General features: G+C 35.4%; 1 protein-coding gene across 1 annotated transcript in view; it reads left to right on the forward strand.

Annotated features, from left to right (window-relative positions):
* The window catches only part of CFAP44 (cilia and flagella associated protein 44), a 140,996-nt gene that overhangs the window by 56,719 nt on the left and 69,013 nt on the right, over positions 1-15,264 (forward strand). The window contains exons 18-22 of the mRNA XM_081796961.1: positions 2,588-2,733; positions 3,332-3,602; positions 6,357-6,412; positions 6,572-6,734; positions 8,191-8,321. Coding sequence (XP_081653087.1) covers positions 2,588-2,733; positions 3,332-3,602; positions 6,357-6,412; positions 6,572-6,734; positions 8,191-8,321 — 767 coding nt within the window. The remainder of the gene's footprint in view (positions 1-2,587; positions 2,734-3,331; positions 3,603-6,356; positions 6,413-6,571; positions 6,735-8,190; positions 8,322-15,264) is intronic.

Consider the following 15,264-nt stretch of genomic DNA (forward strand, 5'->3'; position numbering starts at 1 on the left):
TAAATTCTTATGAGCACATAAACATGCTGTAGTACTTAAAATTTTTCCTTAACCTCTCTTTCCTTCCCCTCACTCCTCCTTTTAGAGGTGATCCTAAAGGTCATAATATGCACCTTTTCCTTCATATAATTTGATATAAATTTATTCTTTTAATTTCAGAGAAAAAAGATCTTAGAGTACTTTAATGCTATGTATCCTCTCCCTCTCCATTGTCCTATATTTTCTTTATATATATATTTGTATCCCCAAAAGGTATTTTACTATTATATTGTTGATATCATTTTGGTTTATCCTTTTTCTTGCTGTGAATTCCTTTCTATATCTTTGTAGTTGCATCTTCTGCCTTAAATATATAATATATAATGTAGATCTGCTAGTGACAAATTCTCTGTTTTGGGGGCTTTTGGGGGGTCTTAAAGTGTCCTCATTTTGCCTTTTTAAAAAATTATATTTTTGCTGGAAATTTTCTTTTCAAACTTTGATATCTTTTAATCCTCTTTTGTCTTCCATTCTACCAGCTGCATCTTTTTATTGTTTCTTTGAAACCTAGTATGTCTTTTTCTCTAGTTGCTTTTAAAATTTTGTGTTAAAGGGTGTAGTTTCTTCATATTTATCTTGCTTGTGTTCATAGCATTTCTTGAATCCCAACATAGTTTTATTCAGTTTTGGAAAATTCACAGCCGTTATCTACCACAATATTTCTCTGGCCCATCTTTTTACTTGTTTCTTCTGGGATTTCAGTTTTATGTACTTTAATCCTTATCACTATGTCCCATATGTACTTTACACACACACCAGCCTTTCTTGGGGGTATTTTCCATCCTTCTTTTCTTTCTCCTGCTTTGGTCTGACTACTTTATCTGATCTCTGCTCCAGCTTCATAACTCTAGCTGTGTCTAGTTGCTTTCAAACTCATCTATTGAATTTGTAATTTGTCATTTTGTCAGTTTTAGAATTTTATTTTTTTCATTTTATTTTTTTATAGATTCCAGATGACTACTTAAATTTTCCATTTGGCTTCAAATTCCTTATGTATATTCATCTTGGTTATTTGAAATCCATTTTGTAAATATTTTAATCAATATCTCATGATTTTTTCTTTGATCTGCTTGCCTTTTTTTAAATTTATTTAAATTCAATTTGGTTGACATGTAGTGTATTATTAGTTACAGGGGTAGAATTTAGTGATTTATCAGTTGCATATAATGCCCAGTGCTCATTACATCAATTGCCCTCCTTAATGCCCATCACCCAGTTATACCATCCCCCCACTAACTTCCCCTCCAGCAACCCTCAGTTTGTTTCCTATAGTCAAGAGTCTCTTATAATTTTGCCTCCCTCTCTGTTTTCATCTTATTTTACTTTTCCTTCCCTTCCCCTATGTTCATCTGTTTTGTTTCTTAAGTTCCACATACGAGTGAAATCATATGGTATTTGTCTTTGACTGACTCATTTCACTTAGCATAATACCCTCTAGTTCCAGCCACATCATTGCAAATGGCAAGATTTCATTTTTTTAATGGCTGAATAGTATTCCATGTATATATATATACACCACATCTTATTTATCCATTCATCTGTTGGTGGTCATCTGGGCTCTTTCCATATTTTAGCTATTGTGGACATTGTTGCATGTGCAACATTGGGGTGCATGTGCCCCTTCGAATCACTATGTTTGTATCCTTTGGATAAATACCTAGTAGTGCAATTGCTGGGTTGTAGGGTAGCTCTATTTTTAGCTTTTTGAGGAACCTCCGTACTGGCTTCAGGGTGTCTGTACCAGTTGCATTCCCACCATAATCTTGTCTTTTGATTTTCAATCAAGTCTTAACTAGTATGCCTAGTTTTTTTTTTTTTTTTTTTTAAGTTGAATAATTGACCTTGTATGTGAAAAACTGTAGAATTATCTTGAGAATCTGTATGTTGCCATTGTCTCCTGGAAATTTATTTTTGGTTTTGAAAAGCAGCTAGAAATCCTAGATCACTTTCATCTAGTCAGTGATTGAGACTCATACATGTAGTGTGTAGTGTTCTAGGGTTGCAATGGAAAACCCACTAGAAGGTGTGTTTACAGTGACTCCTTCTCCTTGGAGGACCCTGCAATTTGTCTCCCTCTTCCTAAGTCCATGAGGCAACAGATTGCTCTGCTGAGCTTCTCAGCCTCTCAGCTGCCACTTCCAGAACTGCCAGTTGCCTCAGGGAGAAGAGCAGTGCCCTAGACTCAAAACTGCCCTGAACACCATGACCTACAAAACCCTATTACTGAATACTAAATGCAGAATAAATACCTGAAATAAAATGGAATTCAGTAAGTAGTCAGAAGTGATATCTCTCTTGTACTGACTTTTTTAAGTGGCAAGCAAATTATTGTAAGGTGTTTTATTATTGTATAATCATATAGTTGCATATAAATAGATAATGGAGATACTTTATAAAACCTTACCTATAATCATAGAAGTCATATCAAAATAGATGTTTTAAGACATCTATTTTAGGTTTTAAAATTTGAGATAATCTAAAAATCTTCATGTGATCATATGTATCTGATGCTCAAATACTACCTTCTATGCTATTTTCTCTTTTCCAGGGTGGCTATGATGCTGGTTTTCTGTATCACTGTGAGTTCCCCCCATATGACAAAAGTAGTGCTATCACAAAAAAGAAAGATGAACCTTTTGATTTTCGTCTTCTTCAAGATATGGAGGATAATCCCATCCAGACTATCACTTTCAGGTGAACTGAATTTCAGAGAGCCCTAAAAAAAAAACCCAACCCGTATCCCATTTATGTCTATGTTATTGTCCATCATGAATATTGTTCATTTTAAAAGATTTGCCCAAATGGAGGGGTACTCAAACATTTTCTAGTTAAATAAATTGAATGAATGAATAGAATCAAAGCTAATTCTGAAACTGTATTTCAAGTCCCTTTATCAAATATTCTGTCAGAATTTCTGTTTTTCACACAATTGGTTTGTAGGAATTTACTCAGGAGGATGCTACTGCATGGTCAGATAATGAAGGTTCAGTGTTGCAATGATTCTGGAGAAATCACAAATTGAATCAATAGTTCTTTAATAATTGAGAAGCATATATGCCATTCTTTTGAAGATCAAATATAATAGCTCCAAATTTCAAATTGGCTTTTCTTCTCCTTCTGCCCTTTTGTATGAGTTTGCTAGGGCTGCCATAGTTATTTAGCTTTAAAATATGAATGGGGGGGCACAATGTTGTAGTCCATAACATCTTCATTATTAAAATTTAGCCATTTGTCAGTTAATTTAAAATTAAACATTTTCAGATTAATATGAAGAACAATTTATATTTCATAGCATTCACCAAGATATGATGTTTTGTGGATTGCAAAATGGAGCAATTCGAGTCTATATCCTAAGTCAGGATAATCCTTCATTGATGAATATAGAGGACTACTGGCACTTCAATATCCATGACAATGATTATGGATGTATTAAAGGGATCTCTACTAGTTTTGATGACCGTTTCTTGGTGACTACTGGAGCAGATAGTAATATCTTTGTTTTCAACATTTTTTCTGAATTTGAGCTGAAGAAAGACATCAGAGCCAAAGTGCCATCTCCCAGGGTATGTAACTAAATAATAACCATTTTAAATAAATATTTTAAAGTAGTGATGTCAAAATTACTCATTCTTTAAAAACTGAAAACTCTTTAGACACACCTTATAGTCTATTCTTGCTATTAGTATAATTTTGATTTTTCTGGTGCCTCTATTATTAAATATTAAAGTCATTGAATTCCCCTATAACACTAAAGGTATAGAATTCACCAAATTAAAAAGACCGAGTCATTTTTTTCTAGATCAATCACTTTCTTGATTAAAATTTCTTTGTTTTCAAAATGTACAACTTTTTCAGATATATATTTTGCTTTTCATTTATTCACTTATTGAAGGGGCATAGGGGAAGTACACCAAAATTTGTGTGTTTGATAGGGGTTGAAAAAGTATGTCTTTAGTATTAGAATATGACAACATGAAGCATGACCAAAGATTTAGTTAAATTATTCTATTCTTAGGCATAATATATCATTGGATTTGTAATGAAGATTGAGGGTTCAGATCCCCAAAATATATCCATTTGCCCTACCACATGACCTGAATTTTCTATTATTAAAGTAGTTCCTTTGGAAAAAAAATCACTAATAACCATTAGAATTGCTCCTCAAGAAGAAGGAATTGTATTAAAAAGACCATAGTTAAAATTCCTGTGAACACATTGGCATCCCATTTAATAGGTAGCCAACTTTAAAAGAAGATACAAAAAAAGTAGGGCAGATTTGAGCAGGTAAATTTTCATTTCTATTAATAGAAGGAAAATTAGGAGAGTGGAGTGTTGTCTAAAGAGCTCCAGCTCAGGAAGAATTACAGAAGAAAGTATATGAACAAAAAAATCTTTTTCTTTCTACCTAGTGCCAGCTCTCTCTATGGAAATCTGTATTGGACAGAAGAAATCCATTTCACATTTGTATAATAGCATACTTTTATTTATGAAATCAATCAGTATTTCTTATGTCACTGATGTGGACTCTCCTTTTAGGAATGCAAAATCAGAAAGAACTGAATAAATAGAGTACTAAGCTCTGCATAGGTCTAAGGTTCTTTAGAATCCGCTGGGGAGCCCTTAAAAGTACAGATGCCTGAGCCCTAGCCAGGAGCAATTAAATCAGAATATCTGAAAGTGAGGCCCAGGTATCAGTATTTTATAAAATATCTTGCTCTCTTCTCCGGTCTCAGCCCCCATGATTCTAAGGTACAGCCAGGATTGAGAACAATTGGCCTGTATTTTGGCACAGTTGGTAGCAACTCTGTTTAACTCAAATTTATTGTAAACAGCTGAGGCCAAGAGATAGATGGCTGAGTATCCTGGGGATCACACGGCTAATGGGAAACCAAGGGGCTTGGCTCTGGACAATAAAAGAATAAAAAAATAAAATTCAATCAAGTTATGTCCTAAGTGATTAACAGTAATTACAATGTATTAGGCATCAATGTCTCTTATACTGGTCATGTCTTATGACTTCACTTTTACTAAAGTTCTAAACCTTGGTGTACCTGGCTGGTTCAGTCAGTAGAGCATGTGACTTTTGATCCCCGGATTGTGAGTTTGAGCCCCATGTTGGGTGTAGAGATTACTTAAAAATAAAATCTTAAAAAAAAAAAAGTTCTAAACCTTATCTTACACAAAAATATGTAGATTTACATTTCATATGTATAAAGACTAGTACTGTAATAATACAACTTGGTTGAAAGAGAGTCCTTCTTTCTTCACAATGAATGACAACAAACCAGAGAACTATCTGTTATGCAAAAGAATAGAGAATAAACAAGTTCTACTTAGGAACTGATTAGCTAACAACCTCAGACTTTGTTTGGTTCACTGGATTATAATTCTCCTTCCTTAAATTTTATAGCATAGCACCCGAATAAACAAAGTACTTTTAAGTGATTTACTTCAGAGTTCCCTTAATTTCCTTTCTAAAAGGAGATTCTTATTTCTGATTTCATCTTTCTTTATCAAGGAGGGGAACTATATTATTCTGTGCATTTCTCACTGTATGTCTTTTTTTTTTTTTTAAAGATTTTATTTATTTATTTGACAGAGACAGAGATAGCGAGAGCAGGAACACAAGCAGCGGGAGTGGGAGAGGGAGAAGCAGGCTTCCTGCCGAGTAGGGAGCCCGATGTGGGACTCGATCCCAGGACCCTGGGATCATGACCTGAGCCGAAGGCAGACGCTTAACGACTGAGCCACCCAGGCGCCCTTTTTTTTTTTTTTAATAAGGTCAAGTGAAATGCTTAAAGTTTAAAAAATATTCTATGTCAACTATACTCAAAAAAATTTTAATTTAAAAAATATATATTTTAAAATCTTCCTGATACATGTAAGTTATTTGGGGAGAATTATGCATATATGAAAAGGGGTAAGCTAAAAAACAATGTTAAAACAAATGACCTAGAAAATTTGAGTGTATTCTTTGTGTGTGTGTGTGTGTATGTGTGTGTGTGTATTCTTTTTAAATAACACATAATATTAGCAATTCACATTTTGGAGACATATTATAGTGCTATTAACATTTTGCATACACATTAGTTTTCAAGAGTTTTTCTACCTACCTCTTTAAATAAAGCAGAAACAAATAAGTTTAATCAATTGCAATTTTCCCCCTAGTTTTCCCTAATTTATTTCTTATGAAAATACTTTGCAGGCCTGTAATTATTAGAAATTGGCAGAGGGCGAAAAACTCAGTTTACCCCATATTAGGTATTTTAAGAGAAATATACAATTTAAAAGGTTAACCATTTCTCCCCTTTCTACAGTTTGGAATTGAAACAGAGCCAATTCCAGAAGATATTGAAGATCCCAAAGCCTACAGGTATGGGAATTTTTGGTAAATACTCACTAGCCCTGAGCTGTTGCAAAATGGCATTTTATAGAAGTTAACCAAGCCAAAAGAATTTCCAAGTTATTGAGTTCTTGTTTCCTCTTTATGCTGTTTCTGTATCTCATTATCCTTTTCAATTTCTGTTTTCAGTATTGAGAATGCTAGAAGAAAAAGAGAACATGACAAGTTAATGAAAGAAGTGGAAGAAATAAAGGCTGGGAAGAGAGAAAAACTCAAAGCTTTGAGGAATGAATTTTGGAAACTTCTAGAAATGAATCAAGGATTACCAAAGCATATGCAGTTTAAGCGAACAGTAAGCCTAAAATAAATTTGACTTTAATTTTTAACATACACTATTTTTTGGATCAATGCTATTTCGCTGATAAAGTAGGAACACATAAAATCATCTTTCAGCTTCCCCTTATCTGGCCAGTGTGTTTGCAGCAGCTAAAATACTGTAGAATTTGACACCCAACTTGGTTTAGATACAGAAGAGCCTTCTTACATAACACAAAGTTTACTTCTGGATTTAGCTACCTCACTTTTTTTGGGGGGAGCTAACAAGGTAAGATATAAATACAGGTTTGAATCTGGTTATCAACCCTTACTATACCTAGCCAAGATATCCAACCATTGTATAGGTGCACATATATTTTGATTCTCTGTGATTGTATTTCTATAATTCACCAGATCTATTGAAAAGATAGTAACTGATAGGTCCACAAAGTTTAAAAGATGACTTAGTCTAGTTGTAGTTATGGGGACAATCAACAAATTGTTCAAGCTAATTTTGAATTTTTTTTTCTTTTCCGACTTATTACAAAGCCCCATCTACCTGCTAGTGATTTTCTTTTCATTGTGTACTTCTTTCTAAGTGGAATTGCTGTCAAGAACTTAATCAAATAAAAAGCCAGAATTTATCATCCTGACTATACCTATAATTTTAGACGCACCTAGCCAATTCCATATGAAAAATGCTCTGGTGAAATAATAATGGATAATTCATATTGGTTAAAAAAGACCAACCTGCAATGGTTAAAAGATATTTATGCTATTTTACTAAGAAAAAGGTTGACATTTATGGAATATGGGTAACATAATTCAAAATAAAGAACACCTGAGGTGAGTTCTGTGGCTAAACATTTTATATATATATCATTACTTAAAACAGAAACACCCCTGGAAAGATTAATTACTACTTACAATTTGGTCTGAATGTGGGCTCTGATATTTTTCCAAGAATGAAGGTAAAAAACATTACGCCCCTAAGTATCCTTATGGGAGAAATGGCCTCGTTGGTGAAGGACATCCAGCTAGAACTTGGTAACCTCAAAAAGACACCAAAGACTTAACTGTCTTTCCTGGGTGGGGTCACATGGGAAGGCGTGCCATGAACGTCTATCCTGTGCCCAGCCAGTTATGTGCCAGGAGTTGCTCTGGGGTGGTAGAGGTATTTTTTTTTTGTTTTTAACTCTGTGCACTCTCCAAACATTCTGTTATTCATTGTTTTTATTGTGAGGAAATCTTTTAATATATAACCTTATTTCCAGTATTGTTAATTTCTGAGAACTTTTCTCCATATTTTGTGGAAATAAAATTATAAGTATGTTACTTTTTTCTAGAACAGAGAGAGTTTGTGATATTTGGAAGAGAATTATAATCCAACATGAAATTGAGTACGAAACTTAATCTGTATCTGTGTATGAAATGTTTGATAATGTACATTGATAAAAGTACCCATTTTGATGAACAAATCTACTTATTTGCAGGATTTTGATATAGATTCCAAAATACGTGCTGAGATTGGCAGGAAAACTGCTTTTAAAATTCAACAAGTGGAAAAAGAATTAGCTTGGGAAAAAGAGAAACATGAACTTGGCCTCATGAAGCTACAGAGTAGGTAGGACCCATATTTCCTGCAAGTTAAGATGTTTGAGAACATATATTTGAATGAAGTTGTTTACAGTGGCTTAATCAAAGTGGTCAGGTAAGAGGTGTCCTAGAGTACCTACTAACTCTTTTTTTTTTTTAAAGATTTTATTTATTTATTTGAGAGAGAGAATGAGAGAGAGAGAGAGCATGAGAGGGGGGAGCATCAGAGGGAGAAGCAGACTCCCCGCTGAGCAGGGAGCCTGATGTGGGACTCGATCCTGGGACTCCAGGATCATGACCTGAGCCGAAGGCAGTCGCTTAACCAACTGAGCCACCCAGGCGCCCCGAGTACCTACTAACTCTTGAAATCTCTCTTGTCACTGCTACTGATATCTTCTTGAGCTTTCTGAGAAATTTAAATCTGGGAAATTTAACAATTAGATTTTTTAGAGAGCTGGGGTGGCTTAGTCATTTAAGCATCTGACTCTTGATTTTGGCTCAGGTCATGATCTCAGGGTCATGAGATCGAGCCCTGTGTCGGGCTCCATGCTGGGCATGGAACCTGCTTGAGATTCTCTCTTTCTCTCTCTGCTCCTCCCACCCCCCTGCTCTCTCTCTCTGTTTCTCTTAAAAAAAAAAAAATTAGATTTTTCAACTCAACACCCAAAAAATGATTTAAAAATGGTCAGAAGACATGAACAGACGTTTCTCCAGAGAAGACATCCAGATGGCCAACATCTCTCATCATCAGGGAAATTCAAATCAAAAACGCAATGGGATATCACCTCATACCTGTAAGAATGGCTAAAATCAAAACCACAAGAAACAGCAAGTGTTGGCAACGATGTGGAGAAAAAGGAACCTTCGTGCACTGTTGGGAATGCAAACTGGTGCAGCCACTGTGGAAAGCAGTATGGAGGTTCTCAAAAAGTTAAAGATAGAACTACCTCATGATCCAGTAATCATGCTACTGGGTATTTACCCAGAAAGTACAAAAGCACTAATTCAGAGGGATACATGCACCCCTATGTTTATAGCATCATTTTTTACAGTAGCCAAATTATGGAAGTAGCCCAAGTGTCCATAAATAGATGAATGGATAAAGAAGATGTGGTATATGTATACAATGGAATATTCAGCCATAAATAGGAATGAAATCTTGCCATTTGAAATGACATGGATGGACTAGAGAGTAATGCTAAGCAAAGTAAGTAGTCAGAGGAGGATAAATACCATGACTTCACTTGTGGAATTTAAGAAACAAAACAGATGAGCAAAGGGAAAAAACAGACAAACCAGATAATAGACTCAACTATAGTAAATGAACTGATGGTTACCAGAGAGGAGGTAGATGGAGGGATGGGTGAGATAGGTGATGGGGATTAAGGAGGGCACTTGTTGTGATGAGCACCGGGTGATGTATGGAAGTGTTGAAATCACTTATATTGTACACCTGAAACTAATATAACACTGTATTAACTATACTGGCATTAAAATTTAAAAAAGGAATAGTACAAAATTTTTTTTTAATTAAAAATTAGATTTTTTATAAACCAAATGATGTAATAAACATTTGTTTTCTGTTTTTGGCAAGTTACTTATTTTATATCTAGTTACCACATGAGCAGATACATCTTTAAAAAATAAAAAGCTAGAATGAAAAGACTTATAATGAAAGACAACTTTCTGTCCAATCTCTCTCGTGTACCAATAAGGCTCCCCATGAGGAAATTGCTTTTTTTTTTTGCCTTTTTGAGATGTAATTTACATTCAGTAAAATGTATAAATTTTAACTGAACAGCTTAATAAATTTTTACAGTTATATATCACATATATCCACTACCCAGGTTAAGAACATTTATAGCACTCCAAAAAGTTCCCTGTGGCCCCCTCCCAGTAAATATTAGCTCTCCAGAGATGAATGTTTATCACATTAGTTTTGTCCATAAACTTCATCATACAAATTGAATGTTGCAGCGTGAATTCTTTTATATTTGGCTTCTTTTACTTAGCATCATGCCTAAGATTATCTATGTTGTTGCAGGTAGAAGTAGTTTATTCTTTTTCATTGTTTTGTAATAATCTTCTATGCTTATGCCATGTTTTATTTATTCATTCTACTGTTGATGGATATTTGAGTTGTTTCTGTTTTTAGCTATGATGAATAATGCTGCTATGACCATTCTTGTGCATGATTTTTGGTGGACATAAGAACTTATTTGTTTGCTTTATAACCAGGAGTGGAACTGCTGGGTCATAGATTATATGCATGTTTGGCTTTACTAGACACTGCCAAACAGTTTTCCAAAAATGGTTCAACCAATTTATACCATGACCATCAGTGTATGAGAATTCCAATTGATCCCCATTGTATTAGCTTCCTAGGGCTTCCATAACAGAGTACAACAGACTGGTTGCTTGAAAGAACAGACAAAAGTTCTGGAGGCTGAAGTTCAAAATCAAAGTATTGGTTGAGTTGGGTGTGGGGTTTTTTTTTTTGTTTTTGTTTTTGTCTTTGAAGGGAGATAGGTTTTTATTTATTTATATTGAAGTATAATTGACATATATTAGTTTCAGGTGTACAACCTATTGATTCAACAATTCTATGCATTACTTAGTACTCACCACAATAAGTGTAGTCACCATATATTATTACAGCATTATTGACTATATTCCTTGTGCTGTACTTTTCATCTCCAGGACTTATTTTGTAATTGAAATTTGTTAATCTTCTCTTTTTTCTTTTTTAAGTAATCTCTACACCCAATGTGGGGCTTGAACTCACAACCCCAAGATCAAGAGTCACATGCTCCACCAACTGAGTCAGGCAGGCACCCCTATTAATCTCCTCTTAATCCCCTTTGTCTATTTCACCCATCCACCCACCCACCTCCCCTCCAGTTTGTTCTCTGTATTTAAGAGTGTTTTTGTTTGTTCACTTGTTCTGTTTTTTAAATCCCACACATAAGTTAAATCTATGGTATTTGTCTTTCTCTGTCTGACTTATTTCACTTTGCGTAAAACCCTCTAGGTCCAGCCATGTTGTTGGAAATGGCAAAATCTCATTCTTTTTTTTATGGCTAATAGTCCATTGTATGTATGTATGTATGTATGTATGTATACATACATATACGTGCATATATGCACATATGTACATATATGTGTATATATACATACATATATACACACACATATATACGTATATATACATACATACATACCACCTCTTCTTTATCCATTCATCTATCAATGGACACTTGGGTTGCTTCCATATCTTGGCCATTATAAATAATTCTGCAATAAACGTAGGGGTGCATATATCTTTTCAAACTAGTGTTTTTGTTTTCTTTGGGTAAATAGCCAGTACTGGAATTACTGGGTCATATGATATTTCTATTGTTCACTTTTTGATGAACCTCCATACTGTTTTCCACAGTGGTTGCACCAATTTACATTCCCACCAACAGTGTATGAAGGTTCCTTTTTTTTTTCCCCCCACATCCTCACCAACACTTGTTATTGCTTTCTGATGCTAGCCATTCTGACAGGTGTGAGGTGATATTTCATTGTTTTGATTTGTATTTCCCTGATGATTAGTGATGTTGAATATCTTTTCATGTGTCTATTGGCCATCTGTTTGTCTTCTTTGAGAAAATATCTATTCAGGTCCTCTGCCCATTTTTTTTTTGAAGTAAGCTCTATGCCCAACTTGGGTCTTGAACTCATGACCCTGAGATCAAGAGTCACATGTTCTACCATTTGAATCAGCCAGGTCCCCTATCCTTTGCCCATTTAAAAATTGGATTGTTTGGAGTTTTTTGGTGTTGTATAAGTTCCTTATATATTTTGGATGTTAACTCCTTGTTGGATATATCATGAGCAGATGTCTTCTCTCATTCATTGGGTTGCCTTTATGTTTTGTTGATTGTTTCCTTTGCTGTGCAAAAGCTTTTTTTTTTGGTGTAGTCCCAACAGTATTTTTTTTTTTTTTCTGCTTTTGTTTCCCTTGCCTGAAGAGATATATCCTTAAATGTTGCTAAGGGTGATATCCAAGAGATTACTGCCTATGTTTTCTTTTAGGAGTTTTATGGTTTTAGGTCTCACATTTAGGTCTGTAATCCATTTCGAGTTTATTTTTGTGTATGGTGTTAAAAAATGGTTCAGTTTCATTCTTTTACATGTAGCTGTCCAGTTTTCCCAACATCATTTGTTGAACAGACTGTCTTTTCCCCATGTGTATTCTTATCTCCTTTGTTGTAGATTAATTGACCATATAAGCATGGGTTTATTTCTGGGCTTTCCATTCTGTTCTTTTGATCTATGTGTATATTTTTGTGCCAGTACCATATTGTTTTAATTACCACAGCTTTGTAGCATATCACAAAATCTGGGGATGTTCTACTCCAGCTCTGTTGTTTTTTCTCAACAAAGGTCTTTGTGGTTCCATATAAATTTTAGGATTATTTGTTCTAGTTCCATGAAAAATGCTATTTATTACTTTCATCAGAGACCTGGGAGGGAGAACCTGCTCCATGCCTCTCTGAGCTTCTGGTGTTTTGCCAGCAATCTTTGGTGTTCCTTCCTGTAGATGCATTATTCCAAATCTGCCTTCAAGTGGTGTTCTGTGTTTTTTCACATCATCTCTCTGTGCATGTCCAAGTTCCCACTTTTTATAAGCACACCAGTAATGTTGGATTAGGACCACTCTAATCTCATAACTTGATTACCTCTGTCAAGACCCTATTTCCAGATGAAGTCACACTCTGAGATACTGGGAGATTTCAAAGTATCTTTCTGGGCGGATACCATTCAACCTGTTATGGTACCTGGACTGGATCGCCCAACGGAAGAACCAAGTGGCACCCGGAGATCTTGGAGGATAGGAGGTTTATTTAGTGCCGGCAGGCTCAGAGTAGGGTGATCTCCAAAGCTCTGAGCCCAGAGCACAAACAAAGGGGGCAATTTATACACTTTTACTTCCATATACTTGGCACTTTTGGTGCGTGCACGAAGCGGGGCAGGGAGAAGAACACGGATTGGTGCATGTGGGAAGGAAAGCAGGGAGAAGAACCCGGAAGAGCCCTGGGGCAAGGACTGGGATTCTCTCACTGGCTAGGTTGGCTATCTTAGGACACAGATTTTCCTTGTCAAACCCATAACACTCATGCTTGTCATCACTTGATATTGTCATTTGTTTAAGTTTCAGCCATTCTACAGTAATATCTCAATGTGATTTAAATTGGCATTTCCCTGATGAGGAGTGATCTTAGCCCCTTATACTTATTGGTTATTTGTATATTCTCTTTTCTTAGGTGTTCAAGTTCTTTATTCATTTTTAAAATTGGGTTTTAAGAGTTATTCATATCTTCTTGATAGGAATCTTTTGTCTTGTAGATATAGAACACATGTATTTGTGATACATATATATGTATATATATACACATATATATATATGATGCATGTGTGTGTGCATGCATGTAAAATATCTTGCTCTAATCTGTGGCTTGCCTTTTCATTCTCTTAATGGTGTCTTTTTTTGAGCAGAAGTTTTTAACTTTAATAAAGTTCATTTTATCAGTATTTTTCTTTTATGGTTCATGCTTTTATATTGTAGTTAAGGAATCTGTGCCTATTCCCAATTTATGAAATAATTCTCCTGTGATTTATTCTAGAAGCTCAATTTTTTTTAAGATTTTCTTTATTTGACAGAGAGTGAGAGAGCACAAACAGGGGGAGCAGCAGAGGGAGAAGGGAGAAGCAGACTCCCCGCTGAGCAGGGAGCCTGACTCAGGGATTGATCCCAGGATGCTGAGATCATGACCTGAGCCAAAGTCAGACACTTAACCCACTGAGCCACCTAGGTGACCCTAGAAGCTCTATTGTTTTACCATTATCTGTATTGGTTATTTGAGGTGGTATAGGATGGAGATCATGTGTCATTTGTTTTTTTTTTCCTTTTTTTTAAAAATTTTATTTTATTATGTTATGTTAATCACCATACAATACCTCATTAGTTTTTGATGTAATGATCCACGATTCATTGTTTTCGTATAGCACTCAGTGCTCCATGCAGTATGTGCCCTCCTTAATACTCATCACCGGGCTAACCCATCCTCCCAACCCCCTCCCCTCTAAAACCCTCAGTTTATTTCTCAGAGTCCATAGTCTCTCATGGTTCATCTCCCCCTCCGATTTCTCCCCCTTCATTTTTCCCTTCCTTCTCCTAATGTCCTCCATGCTATTCCTTATGCTCCACAAATAAGGGAAAACCATATGATAATTGACTTTCTCTGCTTGACTTATTTCACTTAGCATAATCTCCTCCAGTCCCAACAATGTTGATGTAAAAGTTGGGTATTCATCCTTTCTGATGGCTGAGTAATATTCCATTGTATATATGGACCACATCTTCTTTATCCATTCATCTGTTGAAGGGCATCTCGGCTCTTTCCACAGTTTGGCTATTGTGGACATTGCTGCTATGAACATTAGTGTGCATATGGCCCTTCTTTTCACTACTGGGGTAAATACCCAATAGTGCAATTGCTGGGTCATAGGGTAGCTCTATTTTTAATTTTTTGAGGCACCTCCACACTGTTTTCCAAAGTGGCTGTACCAACTTGCATTCCCACCAACAGTGTAAGACGGTTGCCCTTTCTCCACAACCTCTCCAACATTTGTTGTTTCTTGCCTTGTCAATTTTTGCTATTGTAACTGGTGTAAGGTGGTATTTCAGTGTGGTTTTGATTTGAATTTCCCTGATGGCTAATGACAATGGACATTTTTTCATGTGTCTGTTAGCCATTTGTAGAAGTGTCTGTTCATGTCTCCTGCCCATTTTTTGACTTGATTATTTGTTTTTTGGGTGTTGAGTTTGAGAAGTTCTTTATAGATCTTGGAAATCAGCGCTTGGTCTGTAGTGTCATCTGCAAATATCTTCTCCCATTCTGTGGGTTGCCTCTTTGTTTTGT

This window comes from Leptonychotes weddellii, chromosome 1 (assembly GCF_054177405.1).
Source record: "Leptonychotes weddellii isolate Sample4059 chromosome 1, ASM5417740v2, whole genome shotgun sequence".
Taxonomy (NCBI): domain Eukaryota; kingdom Metazoa; phylum Chordata; class Mammalia; order Carnivora; family Phocidae; genus Leptonychotes; species Leptonychotes weddellii.